The sequence below is a fragment of the Labeo rohita genome, chromosome 1, assembly GCF_022985175.1.
Source record: "Labeo rohita strain BAU-BD-2019 chromosome 1, IGBB_LRoh.1.0, whole genome shotgun sequence".
Taxonomy (NCBI): domain Eukaryota; kingdom Metazoa; phylum Chordata; class Actinopteri; order Cypriniformes; family Cyprinidae; genus Labeo; species Labeo rohita.
This window is the reverse complement of record NC_066869.1, coordinates 35,485,047-35,506,796: the sequence shown is the minus strand read 5'-3', so window position 1 is coordinate 35,506,796 and position 21,750 is coordinate 35,485,047. Positions and strand designations below refer to the sequence as shown.

The following is a 21,750-nucleotide window of genomic DNA, read 5'->3' as shown; positions in this document are numbered from 1 at the left end:
TTCTGGGTCAGTTTTTTTAAAGAAGTCTTTTCTGCTCACCAAACCTGCATTTATTTGATCCGAAGTACAGCAAAAACAGTAACATTTTGAAATATTTTTGCTGTTTGAAATAACTGTTTTCTATTTGAATATATTTTAAAATGTAATTTATTCCTGTGATTTCAAAGCTGATTTTTTTAGCATCATTACTCCAGTCTTCAGTGTCTCATGATCCTTCAGAAATCATTCTGATATAATGATTTGCTGCTCAAAAAATATTTATTATTATGTTGAAAACAGCTGAGTAGAACAGGTTTCTCTGATGAACAGAAAGTTCAAAAGAACAGCATTTATCTGAAATAGAAATCTTTTGTAACTATATAAATGTCTTTATCATCACTTTTAATCAATTTAAAGCATCCTTGTTAAATAAAAGTAATAATTTCTATAATTTATATATATATATATATATATGTATGTATACATTTGTTATTATTATGAATTTTGAATAGATAGTTTCAAAGAACAGCTTTTGTTTGAAATAGAAGCTTTTTGTAACAATGTAAAAGTCTTTACTGTCACTTTTTATCAGTTTAATGCATTCTTGATGAATACATTAAAAAAGTACTGCTTTAGATTAGATTTCAATTATTATATAATTAGAACTAATTGTAGGACAGAAGAGGAATGATCATTATTTGGTATCATTAAGTGGTATTGAAATCAGAATCTTTAGTACAAATTCTTGCAATTCCCAACCCCACCACAAGTACTCAAGCTCATGAAAATGTCTGTGTTACCTTCACAGGGCCGCTGTTTTTCAGCTCCATGACATTGACTGTATAATTCACTCTTCTGCCGTACTGATCGAATTGAATGTTTCCTGTCAATCCATCCACACGTACCTGATCAAACACATTCACGTGCACAAATGTTAAATGTTATAAAGCTGTCACACACAGACAACAGGCTTTGATAATGTGCTGGCAGGGCAGACCTGTTTGAGAGCACGCTCTATCTCCACCCCCTGAGCCCACGGCACCGCAGGATTGGCCAGGCAGTCTCCGTTGTTGCCACGGCGACTGATGTCAATCCTTTGTTTATGCAGAAAGCGGAATGCCTCGGTCATTACTTGCACAGCATCATATGTGAGAGCGGAAGTGTACTGCAAGGGAAAGAAATATGAAGACCATAAAAATGTCTTTTGGTGTTTTATGATAGATATAATAACATCCATAATATATAGAGATAATGACTATGTTCAAAATGCTGTCAGCTGCATTTTTATTTCAGGATAGTTTAAATATTTGCACTCCTTCACCCTGATTCTGCTGTCTGCTCCAGGGTACTCCTTCTCCTCCAGTGCCTCCCAGCGCTGGTCAAATTTAGCAACAAGCGGGTCATCAAAATCCACTATCTGAAATCCAGATACATTCGCTCCTCCGTACTGAATCTTGGACAAGTCTCCATCCACAAAGCCCTGAAACACACACATACACAAAACTGTAAGCTGCTGTATTGCTGGTATCACAAACATGAATTATGTCAATTCTGTCATTATTTTCATTGTAATGTTCTAAACCCATATGACTTTCTTTCATTTGTATAAAACAAAAAGAGATGCTTGGAAAAATGTCCAAGTTGCTCTTTTCCAAACAACAAATGCATTTAGAAAAATCATACCTTACATTCTGGTAAAATTGGTAAAAAATTCTGGTAAAAAAGGCATAATATTGTGTGAACAAATTCTAAATATTTAAAGAAAAAAAAAAGTCAAATTATTAAAAGAAATGGTGTTATTATAACATTAGGAATAGGCCTGCATCAGTGGGCTTCTGCAACTCAAGAAATGGATGTTTAGGATTTAGTTAAATCTTACATATACAGGACAGGATTTACCAACAAAGCAGCTTTTAAGCAGTGGTTTATCATTAGTTTCCGGACACTGCAGCGGTTATGTAGGAAACTGAATTTACTCAGGAGAAAAAAAAACAGACAGACATTCCGGAAATTGCCTCTTTTGTGCCATCTGAAATTGACTCCACTCTGATGTTACTTTTTTTTTTTTACGACTTCATTATCATAGCTAATATTATGACATTAATCTCATACTGATATGACTTAATTCTCATAATTTTGACTTTATTCTCAAAATATTACAACTTAATTTTTGAAATGTAATTTTCTAGTAAAAGGCCAATTATGAGGGTTTTTTTTCTTGTGACACTAAAAAGTGCAAAGCTATGTTTTTAGCTTTAGACCTTGCATATAATGCATAATAAGCCATATTAGCCATATTAGCCATATTATCTTGTGCTTTTTAAAGGGATAGTTCACACAAAAATGAAAATCCTGTCATTAAGTACTCACCATCATGTTGTTCTAGATCCGTAAGACCTTTGCTTATCTTTGGAACACAAATTAAGATATTTTTCATGAAATCTGAGAGCTTTCTGACCCTGCATAGACAGCAACGCAACTAACATGTTAAAGGCCCAGAGTAAAGAGTCAAAGACATTGTTAAAACAGTCCATGTGACATCAGTGGTTCAGTCCTAATTTTTTGAAGCTACGAGAATACTTTTTGTGTGCAAAGAAAACAAAAATAATGATTTTTATTCAACTAATTCTTCTCTTCCGTGTTAGTCTTCAATGTGTGTTCAGACGCTGACGCAGGAGCTGTCTTAATCATCTGTATATTCTGGTTGAAATAACTAAAAACTGAAAGTCACCCTCTGTCAAAATCTTTATTAATTTTAATGTTTATGAAGACTGTTTTATGTACTGCGACAGCAGCACCACACACATACATCATTGTATTTTTGTGAACATGCATTGAAGACTGACAAAGAAAAGAAATTGTTGAATAAAGTTATTTTTTGTTTGCTTTGCACAATATTCTAGTAGCTTCATAAAATTACGGTTGAACCACTGATGTCACATGGACTTTCTTAATGATGATCCTTACTACCTTTCAAGGACTTTAACATGGTAGTTGCTGTCTTTACACTGTCAGAATACTGGATTTCACCAAAAATTATTTAAGGATTCAAGCATGTACCGCTGAAACCCTATTGTAATTGTTAAAATGGCAAAGAATCAGCAATCTCCATATAAAACTGATTGTGCAGACCAAACCATAAGTCACAGAGACTTGAAACCTGGTGGGATAGGAGTAATCACACCACCGACAGCGTCACCAAGGCTCACCCCAATCGGCCTGACAGGGGCGCTACAGCGCTCAAAAGTAAAAAAAAAAACAAACGAAAAAAGGCTATTCTATCATTCTAAAATCATTTGGAAAAGGGCCTGTCCAAATTTACCCCAAATCCTATAAGGCCTAACGAAAAACTCAAAACTTCACAAAACTTTCTGAGCACATTCGATTCTAAACAAGCACGCAAAATTTTAAGGAAATCGGACCACAGCTGGCAATATAACATAAATGTTAAAAAACATAACATTTCTATGGTAAATTACCTGGATTTGTCAAAAATGCTTTTTTTAAATCATTGATTTGGTGATTATAGGTTTGCTAAATAATGTCTTTTTTCATATGTGCTTCCATATGCCTTAAAGCGCTTCAGCATTTTTCAGGATTTTTCTTCATATAATGGACTGATATGGTGCCCCAAGTTTGAACTTCCAAAGTGCAGTTTAAATGCGATCAAACGATCCCAAATGCGGTTGTAAACGAATCTAACCGAGGAGGAAGGGTCTTATTTAGTGAAATGATCGGCTATTTTCATTAAAAAAAATACAATTTAAATACTTTTTAATCTCAAACGCTCATCTTGTCTCGTTTTTCCTGAATTCTGTGTATTTTGGCTCAAGACAGTTAGGGTATGTCGAAAAACTCCAATCGTATTTTCTCCCTCAACTTCAAATCATTTCAAAATCATCCTACATCGCTGCAGAAGCACCAACCCAGTCTTTACAAAGTGAACATGCAATGAAGATCAAACACCCTTAACAAAAAAAGGTAAAACAGCGATATAAGACGAATTTGAAGTTGAGGGAGAACATGGGATGGGAGTTTTTCCACATACCCTAACTGTCACGAACCGGAACAAAAACAGTTCAGGCAGCGTGAGACATGACGAGTGTTTGACATTAAAAAGTATATAAATTGTATTATTTTTATGAAAATAACCAATCGTTATGCTAGATAACACCCTTCTTTCTCAGCTGGGATCGTTTACAACCTCATTTGGGATCGTTTGAAGCCTCATTTAGACTGCGTTTTGGAAGTTCAAACTCGGGGCACCATAGAAGTCCGCTATATTAAGAAAAATTGTGAAATGTTTTTCTCAAAAAAATTCTTTACGACTGAAGAAAGAAAGACATGAACATATTGGATGACAAGGGGGTGAGTACATTATATGAGAATCTTTGTTTTGGAGGTGGACTTCTCCTTTAAAGACAGAATTTTCATTTTTGGGTGAACTATCCCTTTAAACTTATGGAAGCTTGACGACTGCATGACTGAATTGCATAATTTAGCTATATGGGATTTTTTTTTTTTTTTCTCCTTAAAACAATGAATATCAAGTTTCGGAACAAAAAGAGGGTGGGTAAATAATGATAACATTTTCACTTTTGAGAGAACCATTTTTTTAACCGACAGCAGTAAAAGAAATGATCTTTGACAACTTACAAAATTTGCAATGATGTAATGATATCCTTTCACGTGTCGACCGATCGTGATGACCTGAGAAGAAGCAGGCAAAAAACGTTGTTCACAAGAGCAATTTAATTAAAGCGTCACATAATGAATGTTGAAGGTGTACGCAGTACATCATTCTTTAACTACAATGCTGACCTTACACGTGTGCCGTAATGTGTTTTTAGTGCGTCATTCACCTGCTCCATAATGTCCTTGACTTTGTCCTGTTCACAGTCTAAAATGACTCTCCTCTCTTTCTTGTTCTCCAGGTCCTGAAAGAGGGAGCGATATGCCTCGTCTTTCCACTCATCCTTCAAGTTTCCAACGTTTATGGCCGTTACCTGCCATTTCCTCTCTGCTGCTGTGTCCAGCACTGCCTGCAGGGTAGACAGACCTACATAGGGAGACACACAGCAGTGTGCATGTGAGTGCCTCCCATCAAATGTCTTCATAAAATTTTTCATCAATCTGCTCCAGCTTTAATTACCTTCCTAACGTGTAATTGCTTTAAAACCCCACGTCTACTAGCTTCACTGTGTCTTTTTAAATGAGATTCAATCTCAATTACGGTTACTCTCTGTTTTAACCACTGTTCTACTTTAATCAACCACTACTCCAAATTACACCCAGAGACCTTGATATCAGAAGTATTTTTATTGCACTAGAAGGCCCCTTGGGACACTTTTTCTCCTTCATTTATCATTTCTCCTCCCTGCTCTCTTTATTTCAGCGTTCTCTCTTTTGGTCATTTGCCCTTTCATACTCCTCTTCTCTATTAAGCTTCCCTCCTTACTGCACATCTCTCCCTTCACTCCCTCTCTCTATCTCTCTCGGTTGATTTCATATCTAGGTCTTGGGGGAGAGATTTATTTCGCCGCCTCAAACCAGAGATGCAGCACATAACGGACACTCCAGTCAACAGTGAAAACATTCAGGAAGCATTCAGCTAACATGGTCGCAATATCAGAAATTCTGAGAAAAAAAATGTTAGGTAAGAGCTTACAGAATATGTCCAAGAGAATATAGTGATATTTTTAACCCTTTTACATCAAAATTTGTATGTATTTAAACCTTATTTATGATTAATTATTTCCAGTCAGAAGAACCATCATTTCGACTAAACGGACATTGATTCAAAACCTGAACATATCTGAAGAAAAATAAAATGACAAAGTCATGGATATTTTAATAGTGAATATGCGTATTTCTTGATTTGTTATAAACTACTTTATTGGCTATAAATTGCTCTTTATGAGTGCAATATCTATAAAATGCTAATAAAATCTAGTAATAACAATTATTATCCAGTAAAAAAGATGGATTCCAGAAGCAACTGTAAAAGTCAAATTGACTGGTCAAAAGATGTGGGAAACATTTTAATATGTAAAAAAAAAAAAAAGCTGTGTGAAACAAGTTTTGAGGAAACTTAATCAGCAAATTAAAATTAGGGCATTGGCAATGTTACTTGATTTTATTTTACCAGCAAAATTGTCACAAAACAGTGTGAATATTCAATATGTTGGCCAACTGCAATACAATTATGCAATAAACAACACTGTATCCTAACCAGCTGTGGCTATGACAATAGAAACCTGTGAAATGTTTTGTTCTACTTCTGCGCTATCGTACTTCATATAGCAGTGCATTACACATAAAATATTAACTGATCAGCTAAGACTGTATCATAATGCAATTTGTACCGATAAATTACTTGTCAAGAGAAACCTATGATGTCACATCTTTTAATTTTACATTTAAAAATTAAAAGATGTATAAATGAAGAAAAAAAAAACAGATTAAGAGAGAGAGAGCAAGAGAGGGAAGGAGGAAGAAAGAGAGAGAGAGACTGTAATGTGCTTATCTGTAAGCACTCCCAACTCGCATGCTCTTTCTCCGAGAGGCATTTCACCACAAAGTAATAGGACTATTGATTGAATTCTCTAGTGTATGTGTGTTTAAGTGTGTGTGCAAGCAGCTCTGAAAGAGCCTTGGCTGAGAAAAAAAAAGATAAAAAAAATGCATACATTTCTCAAAAGACAGAGAGAGAGTGTGTATACCTCGGTCGCTGTCGTACAGATAGGCAAACTTCTCCCACTTGTAATACTCCACCAGGCTGATGAGAGGACCTTTGATATCAGGCCTCATCTGCAGAACAAACTGGTTTAGTCCATCAGCTGGAAAACTGGGCGTGATGAAGGACACGTGCAGCGTCTCGCAGAATGACGTGATGGTGTTCACCGACTTCTTATCGTAAAAGCCGAAGATGGCATACACTCCTCTGGAAAACTGTGAGCAAACTGAAAAAAAAAAAAACAGACAGACATCAATATACAGTAGCTAAAACATTATAAGATAACAACATTAAAATGCTCGCCAATACCAATAAATGGCCGATATTAGTTTAAAAGTAACCTTTTTTGTCTAAATGAAAAATGGATATATATTTTCAGATTTGCTAAATATTACATTTAACTAATTTACCATTAACATTTTTTTTATGTCCAACAGCGACACCCGCAGGTAAAGTTACAGCGGGAATCCGTGTCTCTCTCGCCTCCCCTGAGACCACTGAGTTTGCTGGGGGGTAATTGAAAATGGTTCATGCAATAAATCCCGCCTCTCGTGTTTGTGCGTGCTCCGCATTTGCAAATCAGCTTGAATGAACAATATAAAGGCGTTAAAGGAGAAGTCAGTAACAATCAGTTATTTTCATAAAAATAATACAATTTATATACTTTTTAATTTCAAACACTTGTCTTGTCTCACTCTGCCTGAACTGAAGATGTTCTCCCTCAACTTCAAAATCATCCTATATTGCTGTTTTACCAGAATACACAGAGTTCAGGCAGAGCAAGACAAGATGAGCATTTGAGATTAAAAATTATTTAAATTGTATTTTTTTAAAAATGAAAATAACCCATTGTTTCGCTATATAAGACCCTTCTTCCTTCACTGGGATCGTATGAAGCCGCATTTAAACTGCATTTTGGAAGTTCAAACTCGGGGCACCATAGCATTCCACTATATGGAGAAAAATCCTGAAATGCTTTCCTCAAAAAACATAATTTCTTTACAACTGAAAGACATGACCATCTTGGATGACAAGAGGGTGAGTACATTATCTGTAAATTTTTGTTTTGGAAGTGGACTTCTTTAATGGGAAGACTAATTAAAAAAAAAAAAGTAAGTAAGCAACTCGCACACTTAGAAATAACCACTTTGTTACATCAAAATGAGACTTTAAATAGCATAAAACGTGATCTGTGGGAGTTTTTAGTGAGTAATCAGCTAGGTGAAATTTAAAGTAAATCTCTGTGTCTGTGACCAATATTTACCGAGCTTTGATGACTGATGATCTGAAAAAATAAAAAATAGTTAACTATTAAAACTATTAAAAAGAACATAAGTTCACAAATAAAATAGTTTAAATAGGCTTCTAGCCATTGGTTGTTGATTATTTGTAGGCAAATGATTGGACTAAATAACTAGAGAAAACCTGCTTACATTACCAGAGTGAAGCCTGTTATTTAACTGCAAGATTGGACTGAGATTTGTCATTCTGCTGATTAAAAATGAAACATATGCACTGATAAATCATTTACAATGCAACTAATGCATTTACAAAACACATAACGTGAGATTTCATTTAATCCCGACTTTAAGTGAACATGATGCCAGTGGTAATCTAAATGTAAAAATGGGTTGAAATTACTGTTCCCAATTAAATATCCAGTGTCATAATTAAAAAATATATATACAGTTAGTTTATTTTTAAAAAATGATTAATTATCAGCCAATAATAGTGTGACTGTAGTTAGATTATGGGAGGTATGGCTGGGCACCATTTTGCAGTTTTGTTTTTGCTGTAAATTCAATGCAAAAAAAAAAAAAAAAAAAGAATATAACCATCTAACATTAGAAATAACCATGTGATAATGATTTTTGGATAATCTGACTTCACTGAATGAGTTAAAAACTTGACAGAGCAAACAAAAGACGATTATTCATAACAAATAAATTGTTCAAAGAACATTGAAAATTGTTTTAAAATCACTGTAAAATTTCAACATTGTTTTGCAACCAACACTTTTGGCTAGATTTACTAAACAGGGCAAATTAGCGTTAGAGCGCAATTCCATAAAAGCACCAATGGGAGGGGAAATTCTGCATGTGATTTACTGACAATGCGCACATTAAAGATGCAGCAAGATCATTTCCATAATGACCTGTGCAATTTGCCAAGAGCAGCGTAAATTACCGCCCACTTCAAGACATGCGTTTTTGGACATTAAATAATGGCATAAATAGCAGTAATTTGGTGAGCGCAAACATTAGTAATTCATGTTGCATGATTAATTTTAATACTCTCCTCCCATAAATTTTGTGTCTGTAAGGAAAACTCCTACAAACGCATATTCAGTAAGGTCAGGTGTCCATGTCTTTTCAGTGCTGTCTTTAGTAAATCCTAACACACTATTACAGTTTGCACTGATGCAAACTGCTAGTAAATTTGGCCCTTTATGTTATAAACCCTTTAGTTGCAATCCTGCACTAACAGCCATGAAAATATATAGGTATTAAAAAACTGTATGCAATATATCTACTAGTTTCTACTGTTCTATGTTACAGTATATTTGTCATGCTGCAAAACCTTATTGGTATTAAATATTTGTCTGGATGACAATGTATTAAACTAATTTAATTGTGCAGCCCTGAAAAAAAAATATAGAGGAAAAGTCTCATATAGACTAAGGAAAGGGAAACAGTTCATAAAGCTCAAAATAAAGCTTTCCAGGACTCACCACTGACCGACATTCCAGAAAATATATAACTTACATACAAATGTAACTTTTTTAACTATTGAGAGTGGTAAGCTCATTGTCACTGGTGTGAGGTCAGTTCTCTTATGCTAAACTTAGGAAGGGGACTGAAGAGCTAAATCAGTGCCTGTAGTTTTGTTGGTTGATAGACTAGTCTGAGAGTATTGAGCTTAATCTGATCTGAGAATGTGTGACTGAGCATTGAAGAGAAAGAAATGGATTAGACACAGATCCTAACGCCCACTCCTAAGCCAGCCTGGCTTTTTAAACACAATAAATCTATGCAAACATGATATAAACACTAACTCAAACCACTGCCAACAATCTAAAGTATTTAATCTTTAGTTGATATAGAGTCTGTTATTTTGACAGAAGCCACTGAATGATCTACACTCTAAACAACAGGACAGAAATCAATTGGAGAATTAATTGTGTTTGCTTGCACTTTGAAAGTTCAATTACAAGTCAGATTAAGGCAATAAATCATCTTTTTAAAACATCATACAATCTTTTTAGTCTAAGTGAAATCATGCCAGTATGGAGCAAAGTCGGACTATAGATCAATGCACATGCACTTAATGTTGGAGAAGGTCAGTTGATCTAGTAGTTTTTGTAACAATTTATCGATATTATCAGAATATTGATCAATATTAAACACTGAACTGACTTAAAAAAATCCCTTGGAAATCCATTCCAAGGGTCAAACATTGTTAAACTCTGACCCTGGTATTAGTCATTAAATACTGACCGCTAATGTGAATATCAGAGCAACTTGTCCCCCTCAGTATATGTATATGTCATGAATCTGGTCCTGATCGCCAGTCCTCTCACCATCAGAGGTCTCCTTGCCATTTCACATTACACAGACTGTTGCACTACACCCCGAACTACATTTCCCATGCTCCACCTCACTCATCACGCTCACAGCTGCAGCCAATCACAAACGGTATAAATACGAGGCCCTTCCCACTATTCTGGGCCAAGTATTGCCTTGCGTTTAACACTCTCTTTGTGTTAGCTGCCGTATGGAGCCACCTTGTTCATCCTTAGCCTAGTTCAGTCGTGTTTCTAGTTAGTTTCTCCTAGTCTTGTTTTCTATCCTGGTTATATCTTCTTGTCTGCCTTCTCTCCTGTCGTGGATTGAACTCTTTACCTTGCGTTTCGGACTCTGTTCACCCCTCAAATTAACTCTAGCCTGCCTATTTGGAACACCCGTTTTCCTCGCCCCTTGGATTACGTTCGCACCTGATCAACCCTCGCCTGCTTTACAGATTACTCTTGTGTCTTGCTCTTATATACCTGTTTGCCGATGTTCGACCCTGCCTGCTGTTTTGACTATGTCTTTGTTCAATAAAGCTTTGCGTATGGATCCCCCTGCTTCCCGTCTCCCTCGCTCCGTTACAGAAAAGCTCTATCAACAAGCAGTCCGGTATATCAGAGTAGTTAGCCATGTCCAAATACTCTTGAATATAGCCCTCGAGTGAACGCGTACCCTGCTCGAGGGCTAATAACAGTCTTGCAATGTCCATACCATTCCAATGTCCGTGCGAAAAGCTACTGGATACTTTTTCTTTTTACTTTTTTTATGCTCGCAAAGCTTTATTGAACAAAGACGTAGTCAAAACAGCAGCCAGGGTCGAACACTGGCAAACAGGTATATAAGAGCAAGACACAAGAGTAATCCATAAGGCAGGCAAGGGTCGATAGGCTGCGAACGTAATCCAACGGGCGAGGCAAACGGGTATTCCAAATAGGCAGGCTAGAGTTAATTTGAGGGGTGAACAGAGTCCAAAATGAGAAGGTAAAGAGTTCAATCCACGACAGGAGAGAAGGCAGACAAGAAGATATAACCAGGATAGAAAATAAGACTAGGAGAAACTAACTAGAAACACGACTGAACTAGGCTAAGGATGAACAAGGTGGCTCCATACGGCAACTAACACAAAGAGAGTGTTAAACGCAATGGAATACACAATAGAATAGTGGGAAGAGCCTTGTATTTATACCGTTTGTGACTGGCTGCAGCTGTGAGCGTGGTGAGTGAGGTGGAGCATGGGAAATGTAGTCCGGGGTGTGGTGCAACAGTCTGTGTAATGTGAAATGACAAGGTGACCTCTGGTGGTGAGCGGACTGGCGATCAGGACCAGATTCATGACAGTGTGTGTGGTCTACTTTGTGTATGTAATTCCATGTGTATATGTAGTGTCTGTGCTCATCGAACTATGAAACATATTCATAATCCACGCTGCAACTTGTGCTCACACAGCCTAATCGCAGAGAGTCCGCATGCAGTCGGAAAGCTAAGTATGAGACTTTGATCAGCAGTCACATGGAAAAGTAAAGAGAGCCTGCTGCTGTGTCTGAGCTGGCACAGCCACACATCAGGGCTTATGGGACATGCCTGTGTGTGAATGGGGCTGCACACATACATGCACTGGGGATTCATTTGTGTGTCAATTGCTCTAGCTGTCTAAACGTGTTGTCAGTACAGTAGGGAATTTCAGTATGGCAATTTGTATGCCATATTCATACTGGGAATCGTGACCAGAAAACAGTGTTCTTTCCAGCTTCCAGTTCTTCCATTAAAAGGGTTTCATATAGCAGCAAAAGTGGTTCTGCTGTTCTTACAAGCCAAAGTTCTGGTACTGAACTATTTTTCTATAGTGTGCATTTTTGGTTGTGGTTTTATGGATTTTCAGATTACTGAGAAGAAGGTAAACTCTGTCAACTAATTGGATCTGTCAGTTGTTATTGGCATAGACATTAAAGTCAATTGACAAGACAGCCTATCCGTCAATCAGTGGTAATCAGAAATCATGGGTGTTTCTGCATTTGACCTTGGACGAGGGAGAGATGCACCCCCATTTGCATTTTTTTCCAGGGCATTAACATATCACTCCTGTCATTTATAATTTGAATATGCAGATGTTATTAAGACTTTATGACAGAAAATGAGCTTTGTTAAAGTGTCAAAGCCTCTCCTCATAAGTTCAGAGTGAATATTTCATGAACATCACACATAAGCACACACTACAATGTAGGGGTGCATAAAAATCAAATTGTATCGTACCATTGATTGAATACAACAGCAAGTTCCGGTTTCACAGTTAATTTCGCTTCACTTCGTCTGTGATTTGGGAAAATTTACTAAACCAGAGCTTAGTAGTCTGTGTGCTTGCATTTACACACATTAAAAAAGGGAATGTGATATCATTTGGCCCTGGACCACAAAACCCGTCAAAAGTAGCATGGGTATAGACTTTTTTCCTGAGTAAACGATGAGCGCCGCCATTATGAATTCTAACTTCTGACTGGATGCTCTTCTGCTTCGATCTCCATAGGAACCTATTCAAATAGCGCCCATCAGTTTTTAATGTAGATAACGTCGGCAGCTTCGTGTCCTCTCCACACTCATTAAACTTTGAGGAGTGGGGCACTGACAAATGACGGTCATTGCGACATTGCAAAGTGATGGCGCTATGGAGCCATGTGCTTTTTAAAAACATTTTAATAGGTTTAACATTAGATTACCAACACGGAATATACGCTAATTTGACTAGAAACACTGGACATCGGAAATGCAAAGCATTCTTCAGGTTAAACTTCCACGTTCAGGAAAAATGTCTATATTTGCAGAAATAGCCAAAAATACATTGTATGGGTCAAAATTATAATTTTTTCTTTTATGTCAAAAATCATTAGGATATTAAGTAAAGATCATGTTCCATGAAGATATTTTGTAAATTTCCTACTGTAAATATATATCAAAACTTAATTTTTGATTAGTAATATGCATTGGTAAGAACTTCATTTGGACAACTTTAAAGGCAATTTTCTCAATATTCTTATTTTTTTGCACCCTCAGATTCCAGATTTTTAAATAGTTGTATCTCGACCAAATAGTGTCCAATAGTTATTTATTCAACTTTCAAGCAATGTATTAATCTAAATTTAAAAAAACTGACTGGTTTTGTAGTCCAGGGTCACATATATGTTAGTACACATATGCTGCCTTCAAGTGCCCCTGGAAAAATCATACTTCAGGTTTGAGCATTCGTTCTTATGACGTCAAATATTTAAGTCTGGAAAAGTAACATAGAAATAGTCAAAGAATTATATTGTGAAAAATAATCCCAAAAAAATACATCTGAATTCAAAATGCTGAAAAATATGAATTTCTATCACATATTTATACACAGTGTTGCAACTAAATATTTTGTTACACACAGCAAACCACAAAAGTTGAATGATTCACTTTAGACAATTTGCTACAGAGCTGCTTTCTGCTTGCTGATCTCTCTCTCTCTATATATATATAAAATATGAAATTAAACTATTATTCATCAGTATTTTCACCAAATTTCAAATAGACATTCCCCTTCAACGTCACAACTAATCTACTGTATCACCAAGAACTACTTAGACCTCCATTTGAAGGACACAATACTTCTTCCTTTCCCAAACAGTACATCATCACTGTCATTTTATAATTCAGTTAACTAGCACTATCAGTTTACTATTATTGAACTAACACTAAACTGATTCTGTGGCCACTGTAAGTTTACACACTGTAAGTTTCAAGAGTGAAAACTGCATTTAAATGCGAGAGTGAGTCTTGTAAATTATCGTTCCATGTGTGTACGAAACAGGAGTCACTCCCGCATTTGTAACCATAGGAACATTTTGGCATCTTGCGGGAGTGGATAAGAATTTAGCCATTTGGTATCTGCCATTTTTTGGCTAAAGACATTTTTTGTCTGCCAATTTTAACTAAACTACCGCTGATAGATGTACTGTGTTTTGTTTATGCTCAAGAGGCTGATTTAGAGAGTGTTGTCGTGCAGTGTTACCATGTCTTCATATTTACAAGCGCTTTTAGGCATGTTGTTTGGTCTTAGCTCATAAAGTGTTAAAAACTTTATGGGGTTAATAAAGTGGTCTATTGCAGATATGAGATATATGATTTTTTTGGTGTGTTATAAAACAAAGCATTTGGGTGTTTTAGTTTTTTTGTACTTGTCCTAGTTTGTTGTTTTTTTTCTATGAAGATCTGGCAACACTGACGCTTTACCGCAGGGCTCATGAACGCAACTAGCCCCGTATCAAAATGTGCTAAGGTTAAGACTTCTTTCACTGTTATTTTCTTGCATCTCACATACAGACGAATTTCTGTAAATGCGGTTGTCACTACCTGTATTTTTCGAGAGTTAATGCAGTTGTCAATTGCAATTGTCACTCCTGTATTTTAGTGAATTATGTATGTACAAAATGCGATTACAGAGTAGAAGGTGAACTGACAACTGAATTTAGCTCCAGTATGCACATGGCCTATGGCGCTCAAAGGAGAACTCCACTTCCAGAACAACAATTTACAAATAAATTACTCGCCCCCTTGTCATCCAAGATGTTCATGTCTTTCTGTCTTCAGTCGTAAAGAAATTATGGTTTTTAAGGAAAACAATTCAGGATTATTTTTCATATAATGGACTTCAATTGTGCCCCTGATTTTAAACTTCCAAAATGTAGTTTAAATGCAGCTTCAAAAGGCTCTAAACGATCCCAGCCGAGGAAGAAGGGTCTTATCTAGCGAAACGATCAATCATTTTTTTCGAAAAATAAAAATTTGTATACTTTTTAAGCACAAAAGGTCGTGTAGCACAGGCTCTGGGATGTGCGTTCACGACACTACGTACTACTGAATCACGTCAAAAGGTCACACGGAACTACAGACCCAGTGTTTACAAAGCGAACGTGCAAAGACTAACAAAGTGCAAGTAAGCCAAATGCTGTTTACAAACAAAAAGCTACAACGATGTCTGATGATTCTTAAATTGTAGGAGAAAATAAGATGGAGTTTTTCGCCATACTTTCACCTACCTTTTTGAGCCGGAGTACACAGACGTGATTCATAGGGAAGTTCGGATAATATACCGACTCGGACCTTTGAGTCTCGTTCAGCAAAATGAACGAATCTTTTTTGAGTCATTTCATTCATTTGAGCAAAATATACTTAAAATGTTACGCGTTACTTCCCTGACACATCTACTGCTTACACAAATGTTGATCACACTACAAACAAGACAAAACTGTAATGCTGTAAGAAACAGAAAAGGTTAATTCATTGTTTACCTGCATCCTTAGTCTATGATTAGCTCACCTCACCTCTTATCTGACAAGTTTTCGGATTTGAGTCATTCGTTCATCACGTAACAACCCCATAAGATGAACGAACGACTCGAAAAACCCGAAGACTTGAAATAAGTGAACTGATTCCAGTACAGAACCTAATAGGATGTTGCGCATGCGCGACTGAACGAATCACTCCCCAAGAAGACTCGTTCTTCCCGTGTCACATTAAAGATCTGTTCAACATGAACGAATCATTCAAGAACATGCATCCCAGAGCCTGTGCTACACAAGGTTTTGTGCTTAAAAAGTATAAAAAAAAATGTTTTTTGAAAAAAAATGACCAATTGTTAATTGTGAACTTTGCAACATTCATACTGTTATTGAACTAAATGTAATTAACAATAAACTAACCTTAAAAGTCTTAAAACAGCTTCACAGTAATAGAAATAGCTGCAAAGTTCTTTAATTATGAAACAATTAAAATTTCAGCAGAGAATCAGCTCTAAAAAGACTATAGTGACTTTATTTAGCTGTATTTTATCTGTATTGTATAATGCGCTATAAATGTGACATGACCCTCTTGCTTCAGTGATATGATTAAACATATATTTTAGCTTGAAATCTAATAAAAAAATGTGGTAATGCCTATTTTCAGATAATCCAGACAGGTACTTTGAAAATACAAATAAGAATATTAAATCTGACTCTTATCTTTTTCTTTTTTTGATGGATGCTAACTAAAACATGATTTTTTTTTTTTACAAATGTGGCAATACATGTGACAGCACATCAATTGAATTATATATTAACGTGCCAGTTTCCGACATTGCACCCATGAACAACTATCTGCTTGTGTCACACCCCACAATAACAAGTTCACTTCTTAATAACTAAGTGTCATGTCGCCCACTACTTTCTTATCATCTCACTTTTGACTGATTGATGGCCTCATCTGTCCTCTAACAACACGCAATCATCTTTAACCTTCAAATACATGTTTCCTCTGTAATGATCAGGTTATCCTTGCAGGCACTTACACATTAATGACTTTAAAACAGCCCTTTTCCCTGCAGAGCACCAAACCATCACATCACATACACATTCCTCATTCAAATGTCGACTGTGTTCTCCTGATTAACTAATGCCTTTAAATAAACCCCCGCTTTACTTGACCCCCCCGCCCCTGTCTCTCTCTTTCTGTTCCTCAAGGTGATTGCAGATTGTTGGGATTGAGGGACTGTCAGTAAAGGAGAGAAAATGCTCAGTCACTCGTTTTTCATCCTGTCTTCAGCACTAAATCCTCCACACCCCCTTCTGGACACGCTGATGTGAATATCTTTAATATAGCACACACGCATATAACACACACACACACTATCATCATACTGCCTTCATCATGCTGGTATTTATGCATGTGTGAGAGAGACAGATTTAGATAGCAGAAGTGACTGAGAGATCACTTTATTAATGCTGAAGACATTATACATGTGCCAGCAGAAACTACCATTTCTGTGTGTTTTATGTATCATTAAATATAGGGTACAATGGGGCTAAAGGTCCCCCGGGGAAAGGCACCTTTGATATTATTTTCCTCTAAACCACTAGATGACACAAAAATGTGTCATAGCACTTTCTAAAACATTCGCTTTTCAATATGCACATGCAAATTTGTCTGATCCTTGATGTGATTGTGGGCAGCAGCGCAAAGTTGATTCTGTGCTTACTTGATCTAATATTAAAATGTTGTAGATTTAAGTAGCAAACAAGAATTGCTAAAATAAATGCCTATATTTTGAGAAAAAAAATGTCTTCTTTATGATTTTCAGGTTTGTTTAGGATAACTAAAGCAACAGTTTTTTAAAAACCTAAGAATAAGTAAAAGTACGGTATTTGGGGTAAAAAGCGCCCCTGCTGGTGGGGCTAAAAGCCATAATAATTAACATGACAATTAATAGATGGCTGACTTTTCCATTTGTTGACATGATATTGTTAGATTGATCAGATGGTAAAAATCATATATTATGTCGGGTGTCCATCTTAAGAGTTAATCACCATGTTTAGAATGAAACCATCATATTTAAAAACATGCTATTAATCATATCATATAATAAAATGTCATTTGTTGTTACTTCTGTACATTCTGTACACAATTACTATGGGATCTTCTTCAATGCTTTCAGAATCTTTACTTTTCAAAATGATTTTGTTTCTTGTTGTAAAAAAAATTTTTTTTTAATAACAATATATTTATTGAACAAAAATAATAATAAATAACTAGTACAAACTTTGCTAAAGCAACTGTTTTGAACAAGTAGTTTGAACAAGATATTATTTAAAAAAATATATATTTTAGCTAAAGTGTTTATATCAATACTGTGTGCCTTTTGCCCCATGCTGTCCCCCCGCCTTGCCACCTCATACCTATATAAAATTTTAAATCAAAATAAATGACTTGTATGATTTATTGTCACAAAAAATCTGTTGCTCCATTAATGTTCAATACAAACATATTTTTTTTCTGCAATTATACATTTTAGGTGCAGTGAATGGCACATTTTTTCTTAAGGTGTGCCTTTAGCACCGTTGTACCCTACTTATAAAAGTATTATTTTTCAGGTTTACAATTCAATTCCAATATATTGAATTATATCCAATATATCCAATATATTGATTTCCAATATATAGATTATTTTGGATGTATACCAGGTTCAGTACATGCCACATTTTCTAAAGGAAAAAAATATCTGCTGTAAAATATACAAGAGAGTCAGTTGGTCCTACATTACTCTAATATTAAAGGATAAAATGAACTTTGTATAACATTTAAATTACACTCAATGAAGTTTTTAGAATAATAAAGTTACAATTACATACTTATATTTCTACTCCAATTTGTTTTTTGAAATATAAATATTTAAATGGTGGCTGTCATAGAAATGGATTTTTTCAAATGTAAATTAAACATTGAAAAGCAGTAAAAATTATAATGAATATGTTATATGGTGCATATATTTAGCAAAATGCTGATGTAAATGTATATAGATGTTACATAACATATTGTTTACAAGCTGTTATAATGACATCTTTTCGTGGTTAAAACACTGAATGAGCGATTACATGAGACAGGGTATGGATCTTTGTAAGTTTTACTCCTTCTTTTAAAATACCTTCAGATGTTTATTCATGTTTATGTCGTGCTGAAACGGGTTAAAGCAGAGGAGAAGATCAGTTCACATGTGCTTTGTGCTGCCGCTGCTCTTAAACTGAAGCGTTACGCAATCTGTCACTACACATTAAACAGCGCCAAAACAGCATTTGTTGTCTGAATTTTATAATAAAATGGACAGAATCTGAAATTTGAGACATTGTTTCATATCAAAAGTAACAAAGTACAAAGCTTATTGCGATTAATTTAATGGTAGGTGTGTTACAATGTTCTATTCGTTAACTGAAAACAGGCTAGACTAAGCGATTCTTGGGATTTAAGAATCAATAATTGCTTAATGAAAATGATAATCAATTAAAATCGAGAAATCAATATTTTTTACCCAGCCCATCCAGTGACTTGAACAGAAACTAAATATAGCCCTCACAATATGTTACATATGTATACAATTATTATTTTTTACAGTATAAATTGGGTTCCTCACAAGAAAATCATTTTTGGGAGCATTATATAAAATAAATAAAAGCAGTAATGTGCAGTCAGCCTGTCATTATGGAAAAAAGACCCTGACATGGTGGTCTTGTATCATTCTAAAAGGGTTTATTTTTCATTAGAGCTGTCTGATTGTACATTATCCTGTTCATATATAAATGCCCTTGAAATATTGATTTGAGTTGAAAATGTATATAATAAAAGGTTATAATGTGACAGTAAATTAATTTAGTTGTCTGGCAAAACAGACAGATTTATCAGTGAACAAAAAAAAACCCTGACCACATTAATGCTGCGATTCACCAACCAGAATCAAAAAATCCACAGAGCTGTGGTGTGTTCCAGTTGTTGGTGTGTCACAACAGGTTGTTGTTATATGTTGAAAGCATCGCATAACTGGCGGCAAGCTGGAGGCATAGTATGCTTAGTGTTAACATTACTGTGTTATTCAATCTGACAATTGAAGAAAAGCTGTTGTGTTCCAGTAACACAAACTCTATTATTATCAAGTAATATACATAAGCAAATGGGAGTATCCAAAAACAAACATGCTTTTGAAAATGTTTGAACAGAATGACAGAGTCGGCTGCACACTAAAGAATATAACTGTTCTGATACAACATGCAACAGCAACAACAATGCTGAAAGCTTTCTCAGGCACATATCTGTCAATAGACTTGGATGGGTCTCAGATGAGTCACTTCAACCACCTCAAGGCCACAAACAAGTGATAACGGAGTGTGTATGCTACGACATAAATGTGTTTTTTTCGCTATGGCAGACCATAAACCGTCTAAACAGTTGGCTCATATATTCATATATTGAGTCATTGATATATCAAAAAAAAAAAAAGATAAAAAAAACAAAATACAATTCAATTTTGTATTTTTACATTAACAATGTAATTAATATTCTAATGATTAAAACCAAGCATAAATCTTTTAGTGGTCAAGCTAGTGTTTTTGAAGGATTAGTTCACTTCCAGAATAAAAATGTCCTGATCATTTTCTCAACCCCAAGTCAGCCAATATGTTCATGTCTTTCTTTCTTCAGCTGTAAATAAATTAAGGGTTTTGAGGAGAACTTTCCATATAGTGGACTTCTATGGTGGTCAACGGGTTGAAGGTCCAAACTGCAGTTTTATCACAGCTTCAAATGGCTCTACATGATCCCAGCCGAGGAATAAGGGTCTTGTCTAGTGAATCAATCTGTCATTTTGTTACAAAAATTAATATATATATACTTTGTAACCACAAATGCCGATCATATGATCATATCCAATCATAACTCCTCTCACGTGACTTTATCCCATTCATTCTTAATTACCCAAGATTTAGGGGGTCTGTTAGTGGGTTCAGGAGTGGCAAGAGTGTCACGGCCTTCCACTGTAACTTTACCCGCTCGAGTTGCTTTTGGATAGTGTTACTTTAGAAAAGCAAGTGATTGCTATACACTTTTTAATGACATATTTTTGTAATATTTGCTTTGTTTTATTTTTGTGTTACGGAATATTTATGGTTATGGTCCCATTTTTTCCCACTTCCCTTGTTTCCTTGAAGGAAACACCCCTTATCAGCATGTGGGTAAATTCAACAGCAAAGGAAATCTCTTGTGTGCATTAATTAAACATACAACATTATGTAGGTCTAGGCATATTTGCATATAGCAAGACAAAATAATAGGCATATATATCTTCCAGGTACATGTGCTATACTTGCAGGGCCAACGCAGTAAACACAGTCCCCATTCAAACACCTTCTCAAGCTATTTTCAAAATGTTAAGGATGTGTACCCTGAAGTATCATTGAGATTTTCAGTGCATGATGTGTGTATGTGTGGGAGGGGCATGTGGGGGTGGGCAAGCCATTCGCATGAATCAGCGGCAGTTCAGGCTGTTGAAACACAGACTTGTCGCAGTGAAGCTCACATCGCGAAGCATCAGTATTTGACATCAAAAGGAGCCATGCACACCGAGAGACAACTCATTCAGGTTAATGGTTGTGCGAAAACTAAAGAGGCCATTCAGGTTTGCGCACCTCTTGTCTTCAAAGACCTCAGTCAAGAAATGTGTTTGCTTGCTAAAGTAATGTCTATATATAATATGCAATATGCAATTGTTAAACAAAACATAATTTAACATATATACACAGTACAATATTAATATTAATAATTGTTAGATTCCAGAGTAGTGATTTGAGAAATGACTTATATCCAGAGCTGGGAAGTAACTGATTACATGTAATCTAGATTATGAAATCAGATTCCAAAAATTAAGTACTTGTAATTAGATTACATGACATTTAGAATACTCATTATCAGACTACAGTTACTTTTTTATGGGTTACATGATTACATATTATTCACACAATAGTAATAAATTATTCAGAATTAATTGATTCTCCCTAATTCCTCTTTTTCATCTTTTAAATTTTCCTTTCCTGAAATAGCCTACCACTTACATACATTCAGAAAGTCTTGCAGTTTTTTTGGACATTCACA

At 35.5% G+C, this 21,750-nt stretch overlaps 1 protein-coding gene across 5 annotated transcripts in view; it reads right to left on the bottom strand.

Moving 5' to 3' along the window:
• gria2a (glutamate receptor, ionotropic, AMPA 2a) overlaps nt 1-21,750 on the bottom strand; it is a 39,675-nt gene that overhangs the window by 15,028 nt on the left and 2,897 nt on the right. For all 5 annotated transcript variants that reach the window (XM_051108720.1, XM_051108686.1, XM_051108696.1 and 2 more), the window contains exons 3-8: nt 6,702-6,941; nt 4,842-5,038; nt 4,636-4,689; nt 1,301-1,459; nt 977-1,144; nt 780-884 (exon numbers count right to left, since the gene is read on the bottom strand). In XM_051108720.1, the coding sequence (XP_050964677.1) occupies nt 780-884; nt 977-1,144; nt 1,301-1,459; nt 4,636-4,689; nt 4,842-5,038; nt 6,702-6,941 (923 nt within the window). The remainder of the gene's footprint in view (nt 1-779; nt 885-976; nt 1,145-1,300; nt 1,460-4,635; nt 4,690-4,841; nt 5,039-6,701; nt 6,942-21,750) is intronic.